This window comes from Spermophilus citellus (genome assembly GCF_964194105.1).
Source record: "Spermophilus citellus genome assembly, chromosome: 1".
Lineage (NCBI taxonomy): Eukaryota > Metazoa > Chordata > Mammalia > Rodentia > Sciuridae > Spermophilus > Spermophilus citellus.
In genome coordinates this window covers 151,708,483-151,733,549 of record NC_138182.1, presented here as the reverse complement: position 1 = coordinate 151,733,549, position 25,067 = coordinate 151,708,483, and the positions used below count along the sequence as shown (strand labels likewise).

Genomic DNA, 25,067 nt, shown 5'->3' with positions numbered 1-25,067 from the left:
TTCTTTTAATAGTTTTAGTTGTAGATGGACACAATACCTCTGTTGTATTTATTTATTTTTATGTGGTGCTGAGGATTGAACCCAGTGCCTCACAAGTGTAAGGCAAGCATTTGCCACTGAGCTACAAACCCAGCCCCTGCTGAGGTGGGTTTCAAACTCCCAGTCCTCCTCCTGCCTCAGCCTCCAAGGCCATTGGGGTTACAGGCATGTGCCACTGTGCCTGGATAAATTCTAAGCCTTAACAGTGAAAAAGTGGCTCCCACCATCTACTGCCCATGTGCTTAATTTTTCAATTACATATATAACAGTATCAGAATTATTAATGCACCTACTCATGTGAAATGGACTTATTGATTAGCACAGTACTTTTTAAAAATTTTTACTTATAGATGAACACAATGCCTTTATTTTATTTATTTATTTTTATGTGGTAGCTAGAATTGAACCCAGTGCCTCACACGTGCTAGGCAAGCGTACTAGTACTGAGCCACAATCCCAGCCCCAGAACAGTACTTTTTTTGTGTACTCTAGTTCTACTGAGCACCTTTTCCCTAGTAAGGTTTCATGGATTTGTAATAAGGTAGATTGTTCTGTTGAATTTTGTTTGCATGCTGTCTTCGTATCACCTGACATCCTAAATACATTAAAATTCATTCTTTCTACTATAATGTTTTATGGGTTTTGACAAATGCAGTGTCAGTGTAGCTGTAATTGTAATATCTTTAAGAATATTTTCATTGCCTAAAAGAAAACGTGTGCTTTACCCATTCAACCTAACTCTCCCCTAAACCCCTTGCAACAACTTAGATCCTTAGCTCTTTTAAAATTTTATTTTGAGACCAGGTCTCACAAAGTTGCCCAGGCTGGCCTTGAACTTGAAATCCTGCCTCAATCTCCTGAGTAGGTAAGATCACAGACGTCCACTGCTGCACCAGCTAACAACTGGTATTTTTATTGTCTATAGTTAATATCTTTTCCAGAATGTCATATAATTGGAGTTTTAAAGCATGTCTATCACTTTTTCAGAGAGGCTTTCTATAGTTAACAATAATCATTTAAGATTCATCCATGTCTTTTTGTGGCTTGAGTGCTCATTTCTTTCAGTTGGTTAATCTGTTGAACATTATGGTTGCTTGCAAATAATTTTCCAAGTTGGCTTTACTATTTTTTAGTTTCACCGGCAATCGATGAAAGTTCCTATTGCTTCACATCCTTGCCATTTTGGGGGGAATTTATAGCCATTCTAATAGCTGATAGTGGTAACACATTGCTACTTAATTTTTTTTTTTTTTTAGTTGTAGATGTACACAATATCTTTATTTTGTTTATTTATTTTTATGTGGTGCTGAGGGTTGAACCCAGTGCCTCACTCAGGCTACAATTCCAGCCCGTCCAACATTGTTATTTTATTGTGAAGTTCCATAATAAAAAAATGATGTTGATGGTCTTTTCCTATGCTTATTTGTTATCAGTATATATTTGAGTAGATGTCCAGGTCTTTTGCTCAGTGTTTTGTAAGGTGCTAGTGATGGAACCCAGGGTCAAGAAAGTGCTAAGCATGTCTATTACTGACCTAATTCTCCAGCTTTTACAGTTTTATATTTGGTTATTATTGCTGAGTTTTAGTTCTTCGTATGCTTTAAAACAGGTCCTTCAAACTGGGTGCAGAGGTGCATGCGTACACCCAGAGACTTGGGAGGCTGAGGTAGGAGGTAGTAAATTGGAGGCCAGCCATAGCAACTTAGGCTTAATGAGTTCCTGTCTCAAAAAATTAAAAGGGCTAAGGATGTAGCTCAGTGGTAAAACATACCTGAGTTCAATACCTAGTACCAAAAATAGAACAAGTCCTTCATAGATGCATATTTTGCAAATAATTTTTTCTAGATGGCGATTTTTAATTCTCTTTTGATTCTTGTGTTTTCATGGGAGAGAAATTTTTTATTTCAGTTCAACTTACCATTTTTTCATATGCCATATCTTTGATGTTGTATGGGAAACTTATTGTCAAAACCATAGTCGCCTAAATTTCTTCCTATTTTCCTCTAGAAAGCATAGTAATTACAACATCCTTTTTGTGTATCTGCTCAATTGGTCAATACAGGTGTAACCTCTTGGATCACATTTGGTATGAGAAGTGTATATAGGGAGACTGAAGGGAAGGTGTTTCTTGCTAATGTCAGATTCTCATTAATGAAGTAGAAAATTAACATCACCTTAAAATATATTATCTTGAATTGTTGACAAATGTGAACATATGTCTAACAATATTTGGAATTTTTTTTTTTTTTTTTTTTTTTTGAGAGAGAGAGAGAATTTTAACATTTATTTTTTAGTTTTCGGCGGACACAACAACTTTGTTTGTATGTGGTGCTGAGGATCGAACCCGGGCCACACGCATGCCAGGCAAGCGCGCTACCGCTTGAGCCACATCCCCAGCCCATTATTTGGAAAATTTAAGTCAGCTTAATAGTGGCTTTTTAGAACTAGAATAGACCCAATAACTAGCATTATGTTGGAAGTATTAGTAAATTATAGTTAAAATAGCATATGTAAAGCTTGCAGTGACTGAGACTCCTTAGTGTACCAGTGTGAGAACTGACATGGCACAGTTCAATAATTTTGAACTGTAAGCTTTCACAAACCCTTGGATAATGTGATCGGAACAGATGAGTGCCCAAATACCTCTTTCTTGTTTTGTAGAAAATCAGGTTCTACAACTCACGGAGCAGGGGAAATGGTGGTGAAAGATAAATGCATTCCCTGTAGTTTATTTGAAATATCTACCTTGTTCCCAACAAGACAGATTGCTTTCCCTACTCAGTAACACCCCCCTGCCCTCCAATAACACCAGTTTTCTTGGTCTCCTAACCTGGGCCAGTTGTTCTATAGTCACATGTTCCCTTACTAAACCCTGCCAAAATGTCTCTGTTCTGGATCATTCCCTTTGCTGCTCTTTCCTGTCTTTTGTCTCTTGTCACAGTACCTCAGTGTGAAACTACATGGTAACATGTTTAGGGTTTCAGTGAGGGGAGGAGGGTTGGTTTCTTTGAATCTTGTTTGTTTATTGTCAAAATGAGTAGGTTTTCACTAAGTCTTATTAGTTCTAGTGTGTAAAAGAAAATGAGAGGAATACCTCATAGAAAGTTTACATAAAACAATGTATGTGAAAATCCATTTGTGAATTGGAATGTAGTATAAATAGATTACTCATAAGCCTAATTCATGATTTTCAAAGTGTGGTTTCTGGACCAGTATCCTCAGCATCCTCTTAACCTAAAGTCCCATTGAATCAGGCCTAACCTTGCCTTCCCTGCCTTGCCCTGCCTTGCCCTGCCCTGCCCTGCCCTGCCCTGCCCTGCCCTGCCCTGCCCTGCCCTGCCCTGTGGAAACAAATTTTGGGATGAGCTTAGCAATCTTTGGGGTGTCTGCTTATTCTGTACTGGGGATTGAATCCAGGGGCACTGTACCACTGAGCTATATCCCCAGCTCTTTTTAATTTTTTGAGACAGAGTTTTTGCTCAGTTATCCAGACTGGCCTAGAACTTGGGATTCTCCTGTCTTTTAAGATTCCAAAGAAGCAGGGATTACACGTGTTTACCATCACATGTGGCAGCAGTCTGGATTTTAATACCCAACTCCCCTCCCATGATGTTGATATATGTTCAAGTTTGAGATGTACTGCCCTACTTCATTAAACCTAAAGACAATTATTTCAGTAACAATACCAAAGTAGAAATTTATTTTCTGAGGGCTCTGGAAGCTAGAGGTTATTAGAGACAAAGGTTCTGTCAGGATTACTTTCTTGTGAGGTCCTTCCTAACTTGCCTTAGCCTGCAGGTGACCCTCTTTTCCCTCTGTTTTCTCTTGGCCTTTTTTCTGTGCTGTGTGCTCCTGTTGCTACTTCCTTTTACATGGACACCAGCACTATTGATCCCTTATGACCTCATTTAACCTTAATTACCTCCTTAAAGGCCCTGTTTCCAAATATAGTCATAGGGAGTTGAAGCGTCATAATATGAATTTCGTGGTGGTGAGTTATACAACTCAAGTCATAGTAACAACAGTATATCAACAAATTAAAAAATGTTGAGAAAAAAAAATCCTACCTTTTTAAAGGTAAGTTATTTACGTTTTAGAGAACAGGGATGCTGGGGATTGAACCTAAGGCCTTCTGAAGCATATTCTGCCACTGAGCTATACCCCCAGTCCTGTTTTACAAAGTTATGATTATTGTAACCAAATATTGTAAAATATCACCAAATTTCCTTTCTTTTTATTTCATGGGTACTCAACCACTGAGCCACATCCCTGGCCCTGTTTTATATTTTTTATTTAGAGACAGGGTCTCACTGAGTTGCTTAGTGCCTTGCTTTTGCTGAGGCTGGCTTTGAACTCTGGGTCCTCCTTGCCTCAGCCTCCGAAGCTGCTGGGATTACAGGTGCAAATTTCCTTTCTTAATCAATTTTAAATATATAGTTCAGTAGTGTTAAGCATATTTATGCTATTGTGAAACATCTTCAGAACTTTATCATCTTGCAGAATTGAAACTATTCTTATTTAAAAAAAAAAAAAAAAAAAAAAAAACACCTTACTGGGGTGTAGTGGTATATGCCTACAATCCCAGCAACTCTGGAGACTGAAACAAGAGGATTGAAAGTTTGAGGCCCGCCTCAGCAATTTAGCATGGTAGAAGCAATTTAGTGAGACCCTATCATAAATTTAAAAAGGGATGAGGATGTGGCTCAGTGGTTAAATGCCTCTGAGTTTAGTCCCTGTACCAACCAGCAAATAAATAAAAATCTCTTCATTGCTCTTTCCCCCCAGCCCGTTGGCTACAATTCTACTTTCTTTGCCTTTGAATTTTGACTGCTTTAGAAACCGCATGTAGGGGGCTGGGGATGTGGCTCAAGCGGTAGCACGCTCGCCTGGCATGCGTGCGGCCCGGGTTCGATCCTCAGCACCACATACCAACAAAGATGTTGTGTCCGCCGAGAACTAAAAAATAAATATTAAAAATTCTCTCTCTCTCTCTCTCTCTCTCTCTCTTTCTCTCTCTCTCCCCTCTCTCACTCTCTCTTTAACAAAAAAAAAAAAGAAAGAAACCGCATGTAAATTGGAATCATGCATAATGTGTCCTTTTGTAACTTTTATTTTACTTAGCATGATATCTTCAATAAGTATCCATGTGCTGGCATATGACAGGATTTTGTTTTAAGGTCGAATAGTCTTCCATTATATCTGTATGCCACATTCATCCATTGATTGACATCCATTGATTGGGTTGCTTTCACTTCTTAGCTATTGTGAATAGTGCTGCTGCGAACATGGGTGTGGGTTTGTAAATACCCCTGTGAGATCCTGCTTTAAATTATTTTGGCCACACACTGCAGAATGGGGTTGCTGGATCATATGGAATCTGTTTCCCATAGCAGTTGTACTATTTTACAGTCCCATTCACAGTACATCAGGATTCCAACTTCTCTACATCACTGTCAACACTTGTTGGATTATTTTTATATGATATTCCTGGATTAAAAAATACTTGAGGGGCTGGGGATGTGGCTCAAATGGTAGCACGCTCGCCTGGCATGCGTGCGGCCCGGGTTCGAACCTCAGCACCACATACAAACAAAGATGTTGTGTCCGCCGATAACTAAAATAAATAAATAAATATTAAAAAAAATATTTGAGGCCAGGCATGGTGGTGCATACCTGTAATCCCAGCAACTTAGAAGGCTGAGACAGGAGGGTCACGAGTTCAAAGCCAGCCTCAGCAAAAGCCAGGTGCTAAGCAACTCAGTGAGACCCTGTCTCTAAATAAAATACAAAATAGTGCTGGGGATGTGGCTCACATCCCTCAGTTCAATCCCCAGTAACTCCCCCCCCCAAAAAAAAAAAATTCAAAGAATTTTTCAAATCCAGTGTTCTTGTAACAGTGTTGACCTGTTCCTCCACCCAGGACTTGTGATTGAACCAGTGGCTTTGAGCATGCTAGGCAAGTGCTTTACAATTGAATTAAATCCTCCGCCCAACAAAGTTTTTATCATAGGATTTTTATCTGAAACCAGGAGTCATGTGCTGATTTTGGAGCACTGCAAAGGAGCCTGAGAGAAAGGTGAACAGAAATCCACAGATTTTGTCATGAGGAAAAAAATTAATAGGAAAACAATACGTGGTGCATTTTAGCTTTACTTAAATGCACGTTAAGGGAGCAAATAATGAATGTTGGTAAACATAAGGGAAGTGGGAAACGTATTCTCTAGGATGAAAGGAGGATTTTGGGGGAACGGCCTAAGGGAGAGGGTTCTGATTGCTAGCTAGAAGGCATAGAGATTTTTGCAAACAGGGACTCAAGATTTTGGGGGTGATGAGGCTATCATCTGGGTATCGAATGGCCTCAGAGAGGAAGAAGAATTGAAACCTTAGTAATGTAGGATACCAGTAAGTGTCCTGGTAATGAGAGGGAATGACCAGTGTTAATTTAAAACAAGGAAAAAAGGATACTCTGTGCCATATGTTGAGAGCACATGGTGTTGCACTTACAAAAATTTGTTTCTTCCCCAGCTTCTTCATCTTCACTCTGCCTTCTCAGGCCCCAAAACAAAAAAACTACCCATGTGGCTCAGTTATTATTTCTTTAGATCAAGGCTCTTTGGAAAGGAGGCTCACCTAACCACCCATAAGTCTGATATAAAGTCTAATATAATATATAAGTGCTTAGAAAATAAGAGTTAAAAGTAGCTCGTTTTTGGTATAATATTTTTGTTCTTGAGTCTTTTAGTCGATTTATTTTGGGGGTATTGGGATTTAACCGAGGGGTGATTTACCACTGATATACATCCTTGGCTCTTTATTATTTGAGACAGGGTTTCACTAAGTTTCTGAGTCTGGCCTTTCCCCCCCCCCCCCCCCATGGTGCTGGGGATTGAACTCAGGGTCTTAGGCATACAAGGCAAGCACTCTTCCCAGCCCGAGGTTGGCTTTGAACTTTTGATCATCCTGACTCAACCTCCTGAGATACTGGTGTCCATCACTGTGCCTGGCTTAAAATTGAATCTTTTAACTAATTTTAGGAAAACCCCTTAATCTCTCTGGGTTTACTTTTCTCCTTGCTTTTAGGATAAAATACAGTAAAATTCTTTTTAGTTCTTTGATTTGAAGGTGTTAATTTTAAACGAGAAGTTAACACATTGAACTTATTTTACTCTCTTTATATAGATCATGGAAGGGAAGTGGTTATTATGTATGTTTCTGGTCCTTGGAGCTACTGTTGTTCAGGCTCATGATGGGCATGAAGATGATATGATTGATATTGAGGATGACCTTGATGATGTCATTGAAGAGGTAGAAGACTCAAAATCAGATACCAGTACGCCTCCATCTCCAAAGGTTTGAAGTAGTTTTTGAATCTGTATTCCTTTTCTCTCTCTCTCTCTCTCTCTCTCTCTCTCTCTCTTTTTGTACTGGGGATTGAACCCAAAGATGCTTTATCACAGAGCCACATTCCCAGCCCTTTTAAATTTTGAGACAGAGTCTCATTGAGTTGCCGAGGCTGGCCTAGAACTTGCAATCCTCCTGTCTCAACCTCCTGAGCTCCTGGGATTACAGGCGTGTATCATTGTACCTGGCCTTTTATCTCTTGATAATAAAATTTTGAAGATAGGGGCTGGGGTATAACTCAGTAGTAGAGCACTTACCTAACAAAGAGGGCCCTATGTTCAATTCCTAGCCAGCACTATTTTTTTTTTTTTTAAGAGAGAGAGAGAATTTTAATATTTATTTTTTAATTATCGGCAGACACGACATCTTTGTATGTGGTGCTGAGGATCGAACCCGGGCCGCACACATGCCAGGCGAGCGCGCTACCACTTGAGCCACATCCCCAGCCCAACCAGCACTATTTAAAGGGAACTTTTTATTAATCTTCCTGGCAATCTTTGTTATTTCTTTCCAAAGATCTATGTGGATTGAAGTTCAAGACTTCTTCCTATGACAGTTTTGCGACAATCAAAACATGGAAATAAATTCCAAGAAAGAGTTGTTGCCAAAATTTTCAGGTTTTTAATCTATTCTTCTGTTTAACACAGGTTACCTACAAAGCTCCAGTTCCAACAGGAGAAGTTTATTTTGCTGATTCCTTTGACAGAGGCTCTCTGTCAGGGTAGGTACATTTTGTTTTTGTTTTTCCCTAGGAAGCTCCTAGGGAGTTGAACATGATATAAATAAGAGGGAATAATGGATCCCTTTTGGATAACATTTTATATAATGGAAATATCTAGCCTTTATATTTTCAGTGTTTGTGTCTATTTAGGAAAATATTCTTTTGAAGCTTGTAGTTCTTGCTTTCATTCCTTTCCCTTTTCCCCTCTATCCTACATCATTTCTCCTAACAGATAACTATCATTTGATCATAATTTTGGGGTTTGTCTTAATTACAGGTGGATTTTATCCAAAGCCAAGAAAGATGACACTGATGATGAAATTGCCAAATATGATGGTGAGAATTCCTTTTGGTCTAGATATAATAGCAGATTTAATATAATCTCCATGGAATTTCTTAATAGTGATTTAAGACAATGAAAAAAAAAAAAGACTGATTTAGAAGGAGATGTTGGGGTTAGGGTAAAGCTTCGTGGAAGAGTCCTTGCCTAGCATGCACAAGGTCCTGGGTTTTTTCCAGATATAGTTAAGGAGTGGAGAGCTCTTTTTTTTGTGTGTTTTCTTCTAGGAAAGTGGGAGGTAGATGAAATGAAGGAAACAAAGCTTCCAGGTGATAAAGGACTTGTATTGATGTCTCGAGCCAAGCACCATGCCATCTCTGCTAAATTGAACAAACCCTTCCTATTTGATACCAAGCCTCTCATTGTTCAGTAAGTGAAATGCATGTTTGGTAAAAGCTTTCTAGAGCACTGGGGGTGTAGCTCACTTACAAGAGGCACTGGGTTCAATCCCTAGTACTACAAAAAAAAAAAAAAAAACTTTTTAGAAGGGTAATCTCAGAGGATATTATGAAACTATAACTCTAAGTAAATGTATGTGTGTGTGTGAGAGGGAGAGAGAGATTATATAAATTACAATAGATTTCTTTTTTTGGGTGAATTTAGAATTTAGCATCTTGAAATTATTATTATTTTTTTCCTGCCCAACAAATTATTTTGTAACAAATAATCTGGCTGTTCATCCTATTGATAGTAAATGAACATCTAGATTTTGCACAAACTATTTATTGGGAATCTGCAAGGTTTACTTTTAATTAGCATATTTATTTTTGTAGGACTGTGTAGCCATCCAAAATCAATAGAAGATGGAATCTTTTTTAAAAGATGAATTATAATCAGGAGTGGGGGGAAAAAGAAATTATGAGATTCGATCTTAGAAAATGCCATAGAATTTTCTGCTTTTCTCTCTGAAATTAGGTATGAGGTTAATTTCCAAAATGGAATAGAATGTGGAGGTGCTTATGTGAAACTGCTTTCCAAAACACCAGAACTCAACTTGGTAGGTACTTCTCTTTGTTTATGTAGCTAGCCACCCACAAGTTTTTAAAGAAGAATTTTAGAGAAAAGAAAAAAAAATTTGAAAGACCGGTGAAAATAAAGACCTGCTGTTGAAATCTTTTGGTGGGTTGACCATATTTTTGGAGGTGGGAGGGTACTAGGGATTGATTGAACTCAGGGGCACTCAACCACTGAGTCACATTCCCAGCCCTATTTTGTACTTTGTTTAGAGATGGGGGTCTCACTAGTGTCTTGCTTTTGTTGAGGCTGGCTTTGAACTCTCGATCCTCCTGCCAGCCTCCCTAGCTGCTGGGATTACAGGTGTGCACCACTGTGCCTAGCTGACAGTATTGTCTTTTATACTAATTAGTTTTCATTTGAAATTTGACTTTTAAAGCTCTATTACCAACTTTTTCTCATTTCTGGTTTTGATACTGTGATTTTTAATTTTAAGCTAGCTTATTTCTTTGTTTTGTGAATGAAACAGTAGCTAGTTATATGTATTACTTTTTTCTTAAGCACACAATATTTTAAATTTGCTGATGATTGGTTGGTTATTCATTTAACTGTCACTAATTTAGCTTGAGAGTTTTATAAGAGGAAATACACACTTTTTTGAAAGGTTGTTTTTGAACACTTAGACTAGAGTTACTTAAAATAATCTGTCTTTGTTTCTGAAGGATCAGTTCCACGACAAGACCCCCTATACAATTATGTTTGGTCCAGATAAATGTGGAGAGGATTATAAATTACACTTCATCTTTCGCCACAAAAACCCTAAGACGGGTGTATATGAAGAAAAGCACGCTAAGAGACCAGATGCAGATCTGAAGACCTATTTTACTGATAAGAAAACACATCTTTATACATTAAGTAAGAAAAATTAGTGTTTTGGGGTTTTAAGACATTCATGTTGGTCATCTGGATAATATTCAAGCTTGCAAATGAGATTGGTGTTTTTTACTTACTGCTAGGAGCTTAATTGGTCAACTCTGAAAGAAAGCTTCTTTTCCACAGGTCGCCTGAAGACTAAAATTTGAAACAATTTTAATATTCTTTAAGGGTTAGGAATGTGGCTCAGTGGTAGAATGCTTGCCTAGCATACGTGAGGTACAGGTTTCCATCCTCATCACTGTAAAACAAATGAACAAAAATGCTTTTATTAGTTGGGTGTGGTGGTTCAAGTCTGTGATCCCAGCACCTCCAGAGGTTAAGGCAAGAAGATCTTAAGTTCAAGGCCAGTATAAGCAAGACTCTTTCTCAAAATAAAAAAAGTACTGGGATATAGCCCAGTGGTAAAATACCCCTGGATTCAATCTTCAGTACCTGAAAAAGAAAAAGAAAGTCCCTTATTAATTTGTTCCTTGAGCCACTCATTCCGCTTCTTTTAGTTTTTCGTTGAGAAAATGTTGAATATTAGGATGTACAGTAGAAATGTATATAACATTTTTCAAAATTATCTTTTTTATATTTGGTACTAGGGGCACTTTACCACTGAGCTACATCACCAGTCCTTTTTTATTTGAAACAAGTCTTGCAAAGTCGCTGGGAGTCTATTAAATTGTTGAGTATGACCTTGAACTTGAGCCGTCCTGCCTTGGCCTCCCAAGTTGCTGGGATGACTGGCCTGTGCCATGAACCTGGCTTCAAAATTGTCTTCATGTGGAACTTTCTTTGGAAGTTTCAGTACCTGGGCAATTAAGGTTAATTGTTTGGTTATTGGGATAGTTTTTGGTTTGTTTGTTTAAATGAACCGTTTCTTGTGGGATTGAGATCATATATAGATATGCTTTTTTCCCTAAAGAATATAAATGACCTTTTTTTTTTTGGTACCAGGAATTGAACCCAGGGGCACTTAACCACAGAGCCATATCCCCAACCCTTTTCTATATTTTATTTACAGACAGGGTCTCATGAGTTGCTTAGGGCCTCACAAGGTGGAGAGGCTGGCTTTGAACTTGTGATCTTCCTGCCTCAGCCTCCTGAGCTGCTAGAATTATAGGCATATGCCAACGCTCCCAGCAAATAACCTTTTTTTATTACTAACGGAATATACATTCAAGGTATAGAAACTCAGAAGATATAAATAAGCAAACAAAAGACACCTAAAATTATCTGAAAAATCAATATTAGGATAATGTTTCTTCATATGTGTGTAAACATGCACATATTTAATTTTTTTTTCTTAATTACACAAGAGTAAGAATTTTTTCCCAACAGTAAATGTCAGTTGTCTGTTAGAGATTTATGTGTGGGATACAGGCTTTAGCATAAATTACAGTTGAGATGCCATTATGGGCCTGGGGGTGTAGCTCAGTAGTAGAATGCCACCTTAGCATATTTGCAACCTGAGACTGACCCTTGCACTGCAAGAAAACAGTAACAACAAACAGATGCCTTTTTGGATTAAAAATTGTGTATTCATTCTCCACTGAACTTCAGAAGTATATCTGTGGGGTCTGTGCATGTACTGCAGTGCAGAATACATGGGTAGCATGCTTGAGTCACCAGTTCCATCTCTAATACTGTACAAAAAGCAAACAAATGAACGAAAATCAATCTACTTGCCTGCTGATTGGTATGTACATTCATGTTAGACCAATAATCACATTAGTTTATGTAGGTTTTTAGTGTCCATAAATGAAGTCTTTTTTGGTGTTAGAAGTTTTAACTTTTTAAAAAAAATTTTTATTAGTTATCGATGGACCTTTATTTATTTATTTATTTGTTTATATGTGGTGCTAAGAATCGAACCTAATGCCTCACACATGTTAGGCAAGCGTCCTACCACTGAGCCACAACCCCAGCCCCAAATTTTAACTATTTTTAAATATTCTTTTTTAGTTGTAGAAGGACATAATACCTTTATTTTATTTGTTTAATTTTATGTGGTGCCAGGGATTGAACCAGTGCCTCATACATGCTAGGCAAGCGCTCTACCACTGAGCTACAACCCCAGCCCAAGAAATTTTAACTACAGGCTGGGCACGGTGGCACATGCCTTTAATCTCAGCGGCTGGGGAGGCTGAGATAGGAGGACCAAGAGTTCAAAGCCAGCCTTGGCAACAGCAAGGTGCTAAGCAACTCAATGAGACCCTGTTTCTAAATAAAATTTTAAAAAGGGCTGGGAATGTGGCTCAGTGGGTGAGTGCCCCTGAGTTCAATCCCTAGCACCCCCCACTGCCAAAAAGAAGAAATTTTAGCTATCATTTGTGATGATTCTTAGAAACCTGAGGAAATAGCATTTACATTTTGCAGGTCAAGAACAGTTACAATGCTCTGGGCCCCATGAGCCAGGCATTGTTGACCATGTTCTGACCCAAATGCCTAAGGTCTTTCCTCCATGCTCTCATGTTGGTGCTTCTAGTTAGAAGTCATAATCTTTTGTGTTGTGGGGAAAGGAGCTTGGGAGTAAATATTTTTAACTTCATTTAACCTTTTTTTCAGTCTTGAATCCAGATAATAGTTTTGAAATACTAGTTGACCAGTCTGTTGTGAATAGTGGAAATCTGCTGAATGACATGACTCCGTCTGTAAATCCTTCACGAGAAATTGAGGACCCAGAAGACCGGAAACCTGAGGACTGGGATGAAAGACCCAAAATCCCAGATCCTGATGCTGTGAAGCCAGATGACTGGTGAGTCTTGGAGACCTGTCTTTGATTGTAAGGGAACATTTTATATATATATTCCATGTGATTTGAATAACCAAATGTTGGTCGAGTGAGATCTGATCATTTAAATACTCTATTATGCAGTCTAATCTGCATTAAAAAAATGTAGATTATTATAGCTGAAAAAGGGGTCTGTCTTAGTGATAATCTAGATTGTTTGATATCATTTTATCAACCACAAAATTCTTTTTTAAAAAAATTTTCTAGTTATAGTTGGACACAATACCTTTATTTATTTATTTTTATGTGGTGCTGAGGATTGAACCCAAAGCCTCGCATGTGCTAGGCAAGTGCTCTACCGCTGAGCCACAACACAAAATTCTTGATTGATGATATAGTTTACCTGTGGTGACAAGATTGGTTTGTCGCAATCTCCTGGTGTAGCCATTCCAGTGCTGCATTGTTTTATTTTTATTTGGTACTAGGGATTGAACCCAGAGCCTTGCATATACTAAGTGCGTGCTCTGCCAGTGAGCTATACACCCTAGCGCTGCCAGTGCTTTTAATTCATATTTAAAATTGTAGTCCTGAAATGTTGAATTTTAGTTGGAAAGTGGTCTGAGAACAAGGTGACCAGGGAGTCAGATATAGCTAACCTAGGCGTGGTTTCTCTGAGCAGGGCAAAGCAAATTGTGACCTGAGGACAGAGTGGGAGTTAACTAAATGATAAAGATGGGAAAGAGCATTTCTGGTTGAAGAATGTCATTATTGCAGAAGGTAGAGGAGCATGAGTGAGCTTGACATACATGAAGGAAAATAAGTATCATATTGCCTTTTGTGTAGTGTGAAAATTGGAGACTGACGAAAAATGAAGACAAGCAGGGTCAAGCTCTCTTGTGTGGCCATATTTGAACTTAATACAGGGACTTTCAGAAATGTCGGAAAGGGAACAAAGAAATAATAAACCTGTTTTTACCATTTGTAAAAGTATCTTCCTGTGCATAGCAATTAAATTCTAGTCGATCTTTTTTCTCCTTGAATGTTAAGATACACGTTCCTGAACTTTTATAGTACATTAGTATAAATGGTTAGTTTATATATATGGTGAACATAAGGTTTGGATTCTGCCTTATTCAGTATTATATTTCTTAATTAGCTCTTCTGTTTTGGAGGTGGGAGGGGTGAATGTTTTAAGATTGAAAAGATCAGGTGACTATTATATTGAGTCTTTTTAAAAAATTATTTTTTTATTTTTGCATTTCAATTCTTTATACACCATTATACCATAATTATTGAGTCTTGAGATTCTCACACTACTGATTTGAAACTAACATTTAAAAACAAATAATCTGGGGACTGTGGTTGTGGTTCAACCGTTGAACACCCGCCTAGCATGTGTGTTGGGTTCGATCCTCAGCACCACATATGAATAAATAAGATAAAGGTATTGTGTCCACTACAACTAAAAAAAATATTAAAAACCCTTTCTTTTTAGACAAACATTTAAAAATATTTGCTAGGGTCTTCTCATTAAGTTGTTGAGTGTCTTGCTAAGTGACTGAAACTAGCCTAGAACTTGTGACCTTCCAGCCTCAGCCTCTCAAGTAAGTGGGATTACAGGTGTACACCACCACACCCAGCTTTGTCATTCTTTATTATTATAGCCACTCTAGTATGTGTGATATGGCATCTTATTGTGGTTTTGATTTACATTTCCCTGATGTTTAATGATGAGCATCTTTTCATATGCTTATTGATTACTTAAATATTTTCTTTGAAGAAATGTCTACTTAAATTATTCGCTGGTTTTCTTTTTTCCTTTAATTTTTTTTTATTCTAATTAGTCTGGTTTTCTTAAATTGAGTTATCTTCTCATTGAGTTCTAAGAGTTTATTTTGGATATTGGGCCTTTATAAAAGGTAACATATTTACAAATGTTTGCTAGGAGAAATTATTTAAAATTTTGGCATTTAAGGCCTAAATATTTTCAGAATGTTGTTTCAGTTTCACAAACTGGAACTACTGTGATTCTCTGGACAGTGTTGTCCTAATATGAGTTTTCTTTTGTGTATAAGGGATGAAGATGCCCCTGCTAAAATACCAGATGAAGAGGCCACAAAACCTGAAGGATGGTTAGATGATGAGCCTGAATATATACCTGATCCAGATGCAGAGAAACCAGAGGATTGGTAAGAGTTTAAGATAATTTTCTATGTATTTGTTTTTTATTTTATTTTTTATGATACTAGGGATTAAACCAGGGTTTCATTTCATGCGTGGCAAGTACTCTACCTCTGAATTACATCCCCAACCTTTAAGAACTTTTTTTATCGTGGGACAGGGTCTCCTTAAGTTGCTGAGGCTGGCTTTGAACTCAGCCTTCTGAGTAGCTGGCATTATAGGTGTGTGCCCTTCACCCAGTTTGAGTTAATTTTTTTAGTTACCTGAATTTTTACTAAAGTAAAGCTTAAATATTGCCAAGTGCCCATTCCTAAGGGAAGAATGCGATAAATTTAATTATACTTCATCATCATTTTTTTAAAAATGCGTCTGTTATCAAAGCTGCTCTTACTGGAAATTAAAACAAGAGAAGATGGTTTTCTGTAGCATGACTGTGGAAGCATTCCAGCAGGATCTTAGGGCAGCACTGGGCTGCTGGGATGTTCATAGGTTTGCATCCTAGAACCCATTTGTAATTTGTTGTTTATGTCTTCATAGGGATGAGGACATGGATGGAGAATGGGAGGCTCCTCAGATTGCCAACCCTAAATGTGAGTCGGCCTCTGGGTGTGGTGTCTGGCAGCGACCAATGATTGACAACCCCAATTATAAGGGCAAATGGAAGCCTCCCATGATTGATAATCCTAACTACCAGGTTTGTGTCTCCAGAAGGTTGAATTGCTCTCATTAATCTGTTTGTATTCAGATAAATGTTTTTCGTGTAGTGAGGCTGCCAGGTTGATCATTATATACATACAAGCTGTTGAATTAAGAGCAGAAAGTAGCTTTATTAATTGATAGGGAACTGAATGAGTTAAGTGTTGCAAAGATAAACTTAGAAACTGGAGAGAAAAGCTTTCAATACTTGTTTTATAACTTAAATTTAAGAACAAAAGGGAAATGGAAAATCTGTGGTTTGGGCACCCTGCTGTTAGGTGGCAGAGTCCTTCAGTCCTAGGATCCAGACAGATCTCAAGATTTGTGATCTATTGCATGGTGGACAGAGGACTGTGATCAGGGAATTGGTACCTTGATCGTGTCAAGTCAGCTTATGGCATGGCTTTAATACCTCTACATCCATAGAAAGACTGAGGCTTATATGAAAATATATGTATTGTGAAGTTATGAAATTCCAAGTTTACTGTAATAATGTACACATTAAAATCCTTGTACTCTTCATGATAAGTCATTTCCATTCTGTCAAATTTATAAAGTGTAAGGTGTAAAAATAAGGTGTTAGGTATATCTAAATACATGTTCTAGATGTATGTTTTTCTGTGGTAAAATGTATTTTTTAATTGTGCACTTGGACAATTAAGATATTAAAATTGCACTCCGAAATTGCCTCTTACCTCTTTTGTTGTTGGCCATTTAGGTGATTTGCAATTTTTGCTTTTAGGTAAGTGTAGCAGTAATCATTCCTGTAGATGTCTGGGTTTATGTAGCAAGTATTTTTCTAGGTAGTTAACTTAGACGAGAATTGCTGGTTGATGATCATGTACATTTTATTTTCCATCACTACTGAATAAGTTTTGTGCTGATGCTCCCACTCCCACCAGAAGGTGTGGTGGTGCACAACTGTAATCCTAGTGACTTGGGAGGTTGAGGCAGGAGGATTACAAGTTGAAAGCCAGACTGAGCAATTTAGTTAAGTCCAGAAAAAAACCATCAGTAGCATTTATTGTTTTCTTAACCTCTGTTGATAATGTAAAATTTATCTTAGTTGTGTTTTTTTTTTTTTTTTTTTTTTAAGAGAGAGAGAGAAGAGAGAGTTTTGATGTTTATTTATTAGTTTTCGGCAGACACAGCATCTTTGTTTGTATATGGTGCTGAGGATCGAACCCGGGCCGCACGCATGCCAGGCGAGCTTGCTACCACTTGAGCCACATCCCCAGCCCCTTAGTTGTTTTTTTTTGTTGGTCATTATTGGAAATAATTTTTTGAAACATTTTTGTTGTTTTGTCTTTAAGGGAATCTGGAAACCTCGGAAAATACCAAATCCTGATTTCTTTGAAGATCTGGAGCCTTTCAAAATGACTCCTTTTAGTGCTATTGGTTTGGAGCTGTGGTCCATGACTTCTGACATTTTTTTTGACAACTTCATCATTAGTGGGGATCGAAGAGTAGTTGATGATTGGGCCAATGATGGATGGGGCCTGAAGAAAGCAGCCGACGGAGCTGCTGAGGTGTGTGCTTTCGATTTCTTGTGCATTTATGTTATTGTAGGTAACTAATTGTTTTGTAAAAAGCTAGCATTTAGTGTCTGTCTTTTCCCTTATTTAAGAATATCGTCCTAAAAAAGTATTAGCTGTATGCCTGCTAAAAACAAAATATTGGATGTTTAGACATGATTTTATTAGTTTAATATAGTGGCTTTAGAGTCTAATTGTGTTATGTACAAGGTATGTTTTTTAATTTGTATGTGTCTATCAAATTTTGCCATTTAAGGTATGTTTTAATTCACTCTCAAAATGTTGAATTTTTGGTTTATCCCACACATGGATTATCAGGTAATTAGTCATGTCTCTGAACTGGGAATTGGAGAACTAGAGATACTTAGATAAGACATTCTTTAACACTGGTTCCTAATGTTAAGGGAATCTTTTGCAGGTATTTAAGAAGCTGAATTTTTGATGGGTGCAGTTGTATGTGACTGTAATTCCAGCAATTTAGGAGGGTAAGACATTAGGATCACAAATTCAAAGCCAACCTCAGCAACTTAGTGAGACCCTGTCTCAAAATTTAAGGAAGAGTGGGTGTGGGCTGGGGGATGTACCTCAGTGGTAAAGGGCCTCTGGGTTAAATCCCCAGTACCACCCTCCCACCAGTTTTTTTTTTTTTTTTTTTTTTTTTTTTTTTTTTTTTTTTTTTTAAAGAGAGAGTGAGAGAGAGAGAGAGAGAGAGAGAGAGAGAGAGAGAGAGAGAGAATTTTTAATATTTATTTTTTAGTTCTCGGCGGACACAACATCTTTGTTGGTATGTGGTGCTGAGGATCGAACCCGGGCCGCACGCATGCCAGGCGAGCGCGCTACCGCTTGAGCCACATCCCCAGCCCCTCCCACCAGTTTTTGAACCGATGAAAGTGAAGTTACTGGGATGATAAGGAGAACAGAAAAATGGAGACTTTTCTCTAATTTCCTTTTTATATTATATGAGCATCTTGGCTTGCACCCTTGAAAAAGGACGAGCCTAAGTAGTGCCGTGCCATAACTGAACAGTGGAACAAATAGTGCAGACTGTATTTGTATTTGGTGTCAGAAGCCAGAACTTACCATCATTGCTGTTTTGTTTTTCAGCCAGGTGTAGTGGGGCAGATGCTTGAGGCAGCTGAGGAGCGCCCATGGCTCTGGGTGGTCTACATTTTGACTGTAGCTCTTCCCGTGTTCCTTGTCATCCTCTTCTGCTGTTCTGGAAAGGTAGGAGTTGTTTTTTAGGAATCATTTTTAGAAAGAGCACTTAGGATGTTAAAAATAAGTATGATATATTGGCTTGAGATTTTCTTTGTAGCAGCTCCACATTTTGAGTTGACTTCTGAACCTTATTCACTACACGTCAGTGACCATTTATTGCGCCCAGAAAGGGGTAGGATTTATAGTCCTTTAGTTGCCAGTATTTAGTATTTTTTAGTACTTGGCAGCAGATTTTTTTTTTTTTTTTTTTTTTTTTAAGAAAGAAAAAGAACAACTTATTGAAATCAGCCATCTGGGCCCAAACCAGCTTTTTCTCCTGGTATTACTATTTCCATTCTTGACCTTCTTAATTTTGCCTTTGATTTATCATTATTCATTGCTTCCTCACTGTCCCCACTTTTCAAAATAATATATGTGGGAATACTACAGTCATGTGAGGTTTTCTTTCTTAACCCTTGTTGCATGCCCTCTGGTTCTTCTAAGTTGTTTCTAGCCTTATATACCACCTCTGTTCTGCGTATCTGTGCCTGAGTTTACTTGACAAAGTAGACCTGTAAGTTTCCTACCTGACGTTTTGTTCTTTTTTTTTTTTTTTTTAGAGAGGGAGAGAATTTTTTATTTAATATTTGTTTTTTTAGTTTTCGGCAGGCACAACATCTTTGCCTGTATGTGGTACTGAGGATTGAACCCGGGCCGCACACATGCCAGGCGAGCATGCTACCTACCACTTGAGCCACATCCCCAGCCCTGACCTTTTGTTCTTACTGTTTTCTTTTACCTTAAACCATACAAAAACACTGAAGATAAAGCTCTTCAGGGTAGGAATTACATCTTTCTTGTGTCTATATATCTGTCCCTGTATACAGTCTGGTACAGAACTTTGCCTGTAGGCATTCAGTAATTACATGGTAATGTAGTACATGAAAATGTGAAAGTTGTTGTACTCTGGGGAATATTTCAGAAACAGTCCAGTGCTATGGAGTACAAGAAGACTGATGCTCCTCAACCAGATGTGAAAGAAGAAGAGAAGGAGGAGGAGAAGGAAAAGGGAGATGAAGAGGAGGAAGGTGAAGAGAAACTTGGTAAGAAGTAACCTCCAAGAATCTTGCTCTAAACAAAGAAAGATGTTTCAAACCCTGACAAATAAATTTCAGTAAAATTTGCTTTAGGTAATGCTAATTATTTTAATTACCAGAATCAAATATAAGAATTTTCTCAGTTGTTTTACTCTAACTTATATCTTAGAAGAAAAACAAAAAAGTGATGCTGAAGAAGATGGGGGCACTGTCAGTCAAGAGGAGGAAGATAGAAAACCTAAAGCAGAGGTAAAAGTACGGGTTAATACTTTTTATATTTCAAGCAACTAAGTTGAAGTTACATTTAAATAAAAGGAATATTAGGTACTTTACAATGGCTGTGACAGCAAAATTCTGTTAGAGCCAATTTTGTTAAAGTGAGATTTTAAGTGGCACAGGTAAACATCAAGCTCTGTCTGAATCTCGAGTATTTTTCTGTGCTGAAAATGGTTTTCTGGAATAAGTAGAAGTTTGTAAGGAAAAAATAATAAAATGCTTTCTAAGGTGGGAACTTCAAGTTATTTTAACATTTCTGTCTTGTTGTCCCTCTCTTCACTGGGCCCTCACAAGTATTTTTTGCACCAATCACTGCATTCTAAACTTTCCCCTCCTATTGTCCATGGATTAGTCAATTCATTTAACATACTTATTATTATTTAACATACTTATTGAAGTCTCTTGTGCCAGGCATTGTCAGTGAATCAGACAAAGATAACCTTGACTTTGAGGAGCTTAAATTCTGGTTGGGTGAAATAGACAATAAGCAGTAGACATTAGAAGGAAGTAAATAACAGTATATTAGATAAGCTATGAAAAATTAAGATAGAAAAAGGTAGTAGAAGTTCTGGAAGCCAGTGGCTTATCATTGGAAAGATGACATTTGATCAGAGACTTGACAGAGATGAAGGACTGTTCTGTGAGGATGTCAGTGAGAAGGGCATTCTAGAGAGAATGTCTAGTACCAAGGCCTTCAGCTGTAGTCCAAAAGACAATAGCCAGTAAAGAGGGAGTGGAGAAAAGGAGTTAAGGAAGGTTACAAATAATGTGGGACCTTATAGGCCATTATGAACTTGGCTTTTCTTTTTTTAAAGTATTTTTTAGTTATAGATGGACAGTATACCTTCATTTATTTATCTTTATATTTTGCTGAGGATTGAACCCAGTGCCTCACCTGGGGTAGGTGAGTGCTGTACCACTGAGCCATTACCCCGGCCCCTTGGCTTTTCCTTTTAGTGAAATGGGCAGCCATTATGGACGTTTTCTTTAGAGTAGAGAAATCAGAGACCTGTTAAGAAGCCCCCATAATCATCTTGGAAAGCTGCAGTGGCTTTGAGCCAGGATGACAGAAGGTGTAAACTACTTGGGACTCTGGATTTTGTGGTAGATTGGATATATGGAGTAACAGAACAGTCTCTGTTACTACATCTTTGCTTATAGTGTTCTTTCTCCAAGATCTCTTGTGTTTGAGTCGGGTCCATTGAGCCAAACCTAACTCCGCTTATTTTTTTTAGCTATCACATCTCTGCCTTCCTTTTGTTGCTGAAGAACAATGCTATTTATATTTTTTTTGTGTGTGTATACACAAACATGTATACATGTGTATATAATTTTTAAAAAATGTTTTTAGTTTTAGATGGACACGATACTTTTATTTTTAGATGTGCTGAGGATCAAACCCAGTGCCTCACACACTAGGCAAGCTCTCTATCACCGAGCTACAACCCTGTATTTTTTTTAATATTTATTTTTTAGTTATAGTTGGACACAATACTTTTATTTATCCATTTTTATGTGGCGCTGAGAATTGAACCCAGGGTCTCCCCTGCACATGCTAGGCGAGTGCTCTACCACTGAGCTACAACCCCAGCCCTTTTTTTGTATTTTTAATGATTATGTTTTGTCTTAACTAGAATGCTTAAGGTCTTAAAGGTAGGGACCATGTCTCACAAAATTTTTTATAGCTCCCAAACTGCCTCATGTGATGAAAAGTTGCTGGTATAATTTGGGAAAGCCAGTAGTTTGTTTTTGTTTGTGCTTTTGGTATCGGGAATTTAATCAGGAGTCAAATTAACCACATCCTCAGTCCTTTTTTTATTTTAGATAGGTCTTACTAAATTGCTGATGCTGGCCTTAAACTTGCAATCCTCCTGCCTCAGCCTCCCCAGTCGCTGGGATTACAGGTGTGCAAGGCAGTAGTTTTAGAATAGAAAGATCACCGGACTTGTAACCTACTATGATTATCTTTGGTTTTCTTCTGAATCCTAGGCTTCTCATCCTCAAAATGGGACTAAGTGCTTAGGGTTAAGGAACATAACATGTAAAAGCACAATGTTTGATCCATTTTACAGAAAATGTTTATGGGTTTGTTTGAGAAAAGTACCTTTTTTGGGGGTAAATTAGACAAAGGTAGAATATATGTAATCTCACCTGGGCAGTCAGTGTTTTTTTGATGCATTTTCTTCTAAACCTAAAATGGGCTACAAAATTAGTCTTGCTAATCTTGAAAATGTAATGAACATTTGTATTTCTTTTTAAATGTGTTAATTATAGTGAATTTCTTTTCTTCTTAACCAATAGGAGGATGAAATTTTGAACAGATCGCCAAGAAACAGAAAGCCACGAAGAGAGTGAACCAATCTTAAGAACTTGATATGTGGTTTTTCTCTCCCTCCCCTTCTCTTGCAAGTGTGGTCCTAGGAGAGGACCTGGCATACCTTAGGTTGAAACTCAGAAAACCTCAAGACATCACCATCAACAGGTTCCAGCCGAACACTAGTTCATGTAATTTTAAACATCTAGCAGTAAATACTTGCAGTTGTGACATAAAGGACCCTGTTTCTGTAGAAAAGAAAACATTTAACATAATGGTTGTGAAATGTAACATGAAGCAACTAACTTGTATTTGTTTTGTTTTGTTTTGTTTTAAAACAGCTTTTTAAAAATAGAATGATAGAACTTTGTCAGTCTAAAATGTTGGCTTAATTTAATATATTAATTTGTCCATTTAGAAATAACACCAACATTTAGAAATGCTATGGGGATGGATTGCATTTTTTTGTAACAAAAAATTTTTTTTTAAAGTTTGGTATTATAAAACATTCAAGTGTCTCTGTCCCTTAAAATTGATAATCATGTTTAAAGTGCAGTCATTTGTGGTTATAATTTTGTTTTGCTTGCTTCCATTACTTAATTCCTCCTAAGGAAATTGAAGAGAGGGATTGGATGGAAGCCCAAATTTATATAAAGATTCCATTTAAGTTGTATTAAAAATAGTCATACAAAAAAAAAAAAAAAGCCTTTCACTTGATGTTGGGTAGACCATAAAGTGCATGTGTTCTGTTGCCCTTGGAACTGCTCAGACAGCTTTGCAGTTAGTGGAGGAGGTGGCTTAAATGCAACACTTGGGCATTCGTACTGCACACACAGGGAGTCTCTGGGCTCCTGCCTTTTGGAGCAGGTGGCTTTTAAGGAACTCTGGCAGGGTATGTGGGCTCCAAAGTAGATGTTTCCATCACTTGTTCCACTGTGTTGACACTGTTTTCCTTACCTATTTCCCCTAATTCCCAGCTTTCTCCTCTGCTATGCATTTTCTTCACAGAGCAGCTTGCAGTCCGTTGTTGAAAATTATTATAAAGCTCTGCATAGTGTTAAGCTTTATTGTGATTAAGTGTATTTTTTTTTTAAATGTAAGCAGACCCACACCTTTCCAGGGTCAAAGTACAGGATAGAATACAAACTTTAATTTTTATCCATATCTTTTACTCTGTGTAAAGATTTTAAAAGTCAAATCCAAAGGCAGGCCAACACCGAATTGAGTGTAATTTGAACACAAGCTAAAAGTATTTATGGGAGGAGTGACATATAGCATGAGTTACCTGATTTTTGTGGAATATTTTAAGTTTTCATCTTCAATTCATGTAACAGTTGTCTTACATAATAAAACAGAAAACAGCCCTGTTCAATTTTTTTTTTTTTTAAATGTGGCTTGAAGAATTTTTTTCACAAGTGAATTTAGGTTTTCTTTTTTTTCCATGTGGAATGCAGATGGGTGCTATCAGAGCCTCTCCCCCATCACTATAGTACAATAATATCACCATTACACCACACTGAAATGTATTCAGAAAGATGTTTCAGCTTTATTCTTCAGAGGTGTTTCAGTCATACTGATGATACTGTTCTTTGCACTGAATATATAAACACTATATAAACACTCCACAGTGTTTATATTAGGGAGATGTTGGGGAGGAACTATATTTGTAAAAGAGGATGGTTGAATCTATTTACTTTATTCCCCACCCCCCATACACACAGTGATTCACTTAAATTCTTTTGAGGGTGGGTTGCATTTTTCTTCAAGTTGAGTGCTTTATCCTTCTTATCTGTTGTTCTTTGGTCACAGTGACCTTAGCTATGTAGCACACTTTCCCAAATGTATTGAGTACAAATAAACAGTTACTTAGCAAGACCTGAAAATATGTCTGCAGATTTCTCCTTGCAGTAAATGTGTGGGGATCATTGGATTTCCAGAAATCTGCCACCTTCATTCTCTATTGACATTGTATTTCATGCCTACTTCCTTCTTCCCACTGAGCTATGAAATGACAGGTTTAAATCATTAGTGTTGATTGCCATTACAGGATTATTCAGCAAAATTTCTTCAAAATTTCTTTTGTCTTCCCACCCCACCCCCCTTTCAGTTTTTGAAGGTGCAGCTTCCTGGTTGAATGTCTGGCACATTAATGAATGACCAGCAGTTTTCAGCTCTTAAAAAGGCACTTATATTTGGATTTTCTGGTTACCTGTCCCATTGTTGTAAACTGCCCACTCTATCAGATGTATTTCTCCATTTTTCTTATCCACAAAGTACTCTTCACCTTTTTCAAACTGTCATGTTACTAAATGGTGTTACATTAAAGTCCCTGTGTTAAGTGTCTGCTTTTGACTCAACTTCTTCATAATAATCTGTTTCAGTAGTGGGTTAATTGTTCTTTCATTGTTACTATATGAGAATTTGCTAATATATGGAAATTGTTATGAACAGTGAAATAATTATGACATGAGTTTGATCCAATCTTATATTTATTTAGCTCTTGCCTCTTCCTTCCCAATTGTGGTTCAGTAGTTTCTGTTGTAAAAGGAGGCGGTGCTACTGGTAATTTATAGATAATCTTTAAGATTTATGGGGGCCCGTTAAACTTAAATTTTTATTAGAAAATAATCGTTTTTCAGAATCAGACTCCATAGTTAAAAT

The 25,067-nt window shown here is 37.5% G+C and overlaps 1 protein-coding gene across 3 annotated transcripts in view; it reads left to right on the top strand.

The window, feature by feature from the left end:
• CANX (calnexin) overlaps positions 1–23,110 on the top strand; it is a 32,154-nt gene extending 9,044 nt beyond the window's left edge. For 2 of the 3 annotated variants that reach the window (XM_081282293.1, XM_081282295.1), the window contains 14 exons: positions 7,219–7,389; positions 8,088–8,161; positions 8,439–8,497; positions 8,729–8,870; positions 9,417–9,498; positions 10,178–10,370; positions 12,945–13,134; positions 15,186–15,299; positions 15,829–15,985; positions 17,301–17,516; positions 18,627–18,746; positions 19,702–19,822; positions 19,986–20,065; positions 22,394–23,110. In XM_081282293.1, the coding sequence (XP_081138419.1) occupies positions 7,222–7,389; positions 8,088–8,161; positions 8,439–8,497; positions 8,729–8,870; positions 9,417–9,498; positions 10,178–10,370; positions 12,945–13,134; positions 15,186–15,299; positions 15,829–15,985; positions 17,301–17,516; positions 18,627–18,746; positions 19,702–19,822; positions 19,986–20,065; positions 22,394–22,447 (1,770 nt within the window). In that variant the 5' untranslated portion in view covers positions 7,219–7,221 and the 3' untranslated portion in view covers positions 22,448–23,110. Of the gene's footprint in view, positions 1–843; positions 905–7,218; positions 7,390–8,087; positions 8,162–8,438; positions 8,498–8,728; positions 8,871–9,416; positions 9,499–10,177; positions 10,371–12,944; positions 13,135–15,185; positions 15,300–15,828; positions 15,986–17,300; positions 17,517–18,626; positions 18,747–19,701; positions 19,823–19,985; positions 20,066–22,393 lie in introns of all 3 variants that reach the window. The other variant, XM_081282294.1, reaches the window with a different exon arrangement.
• The last annotated feature ends 1,957 nt before the right edge of the window (positions 23,111–25,067 follow it).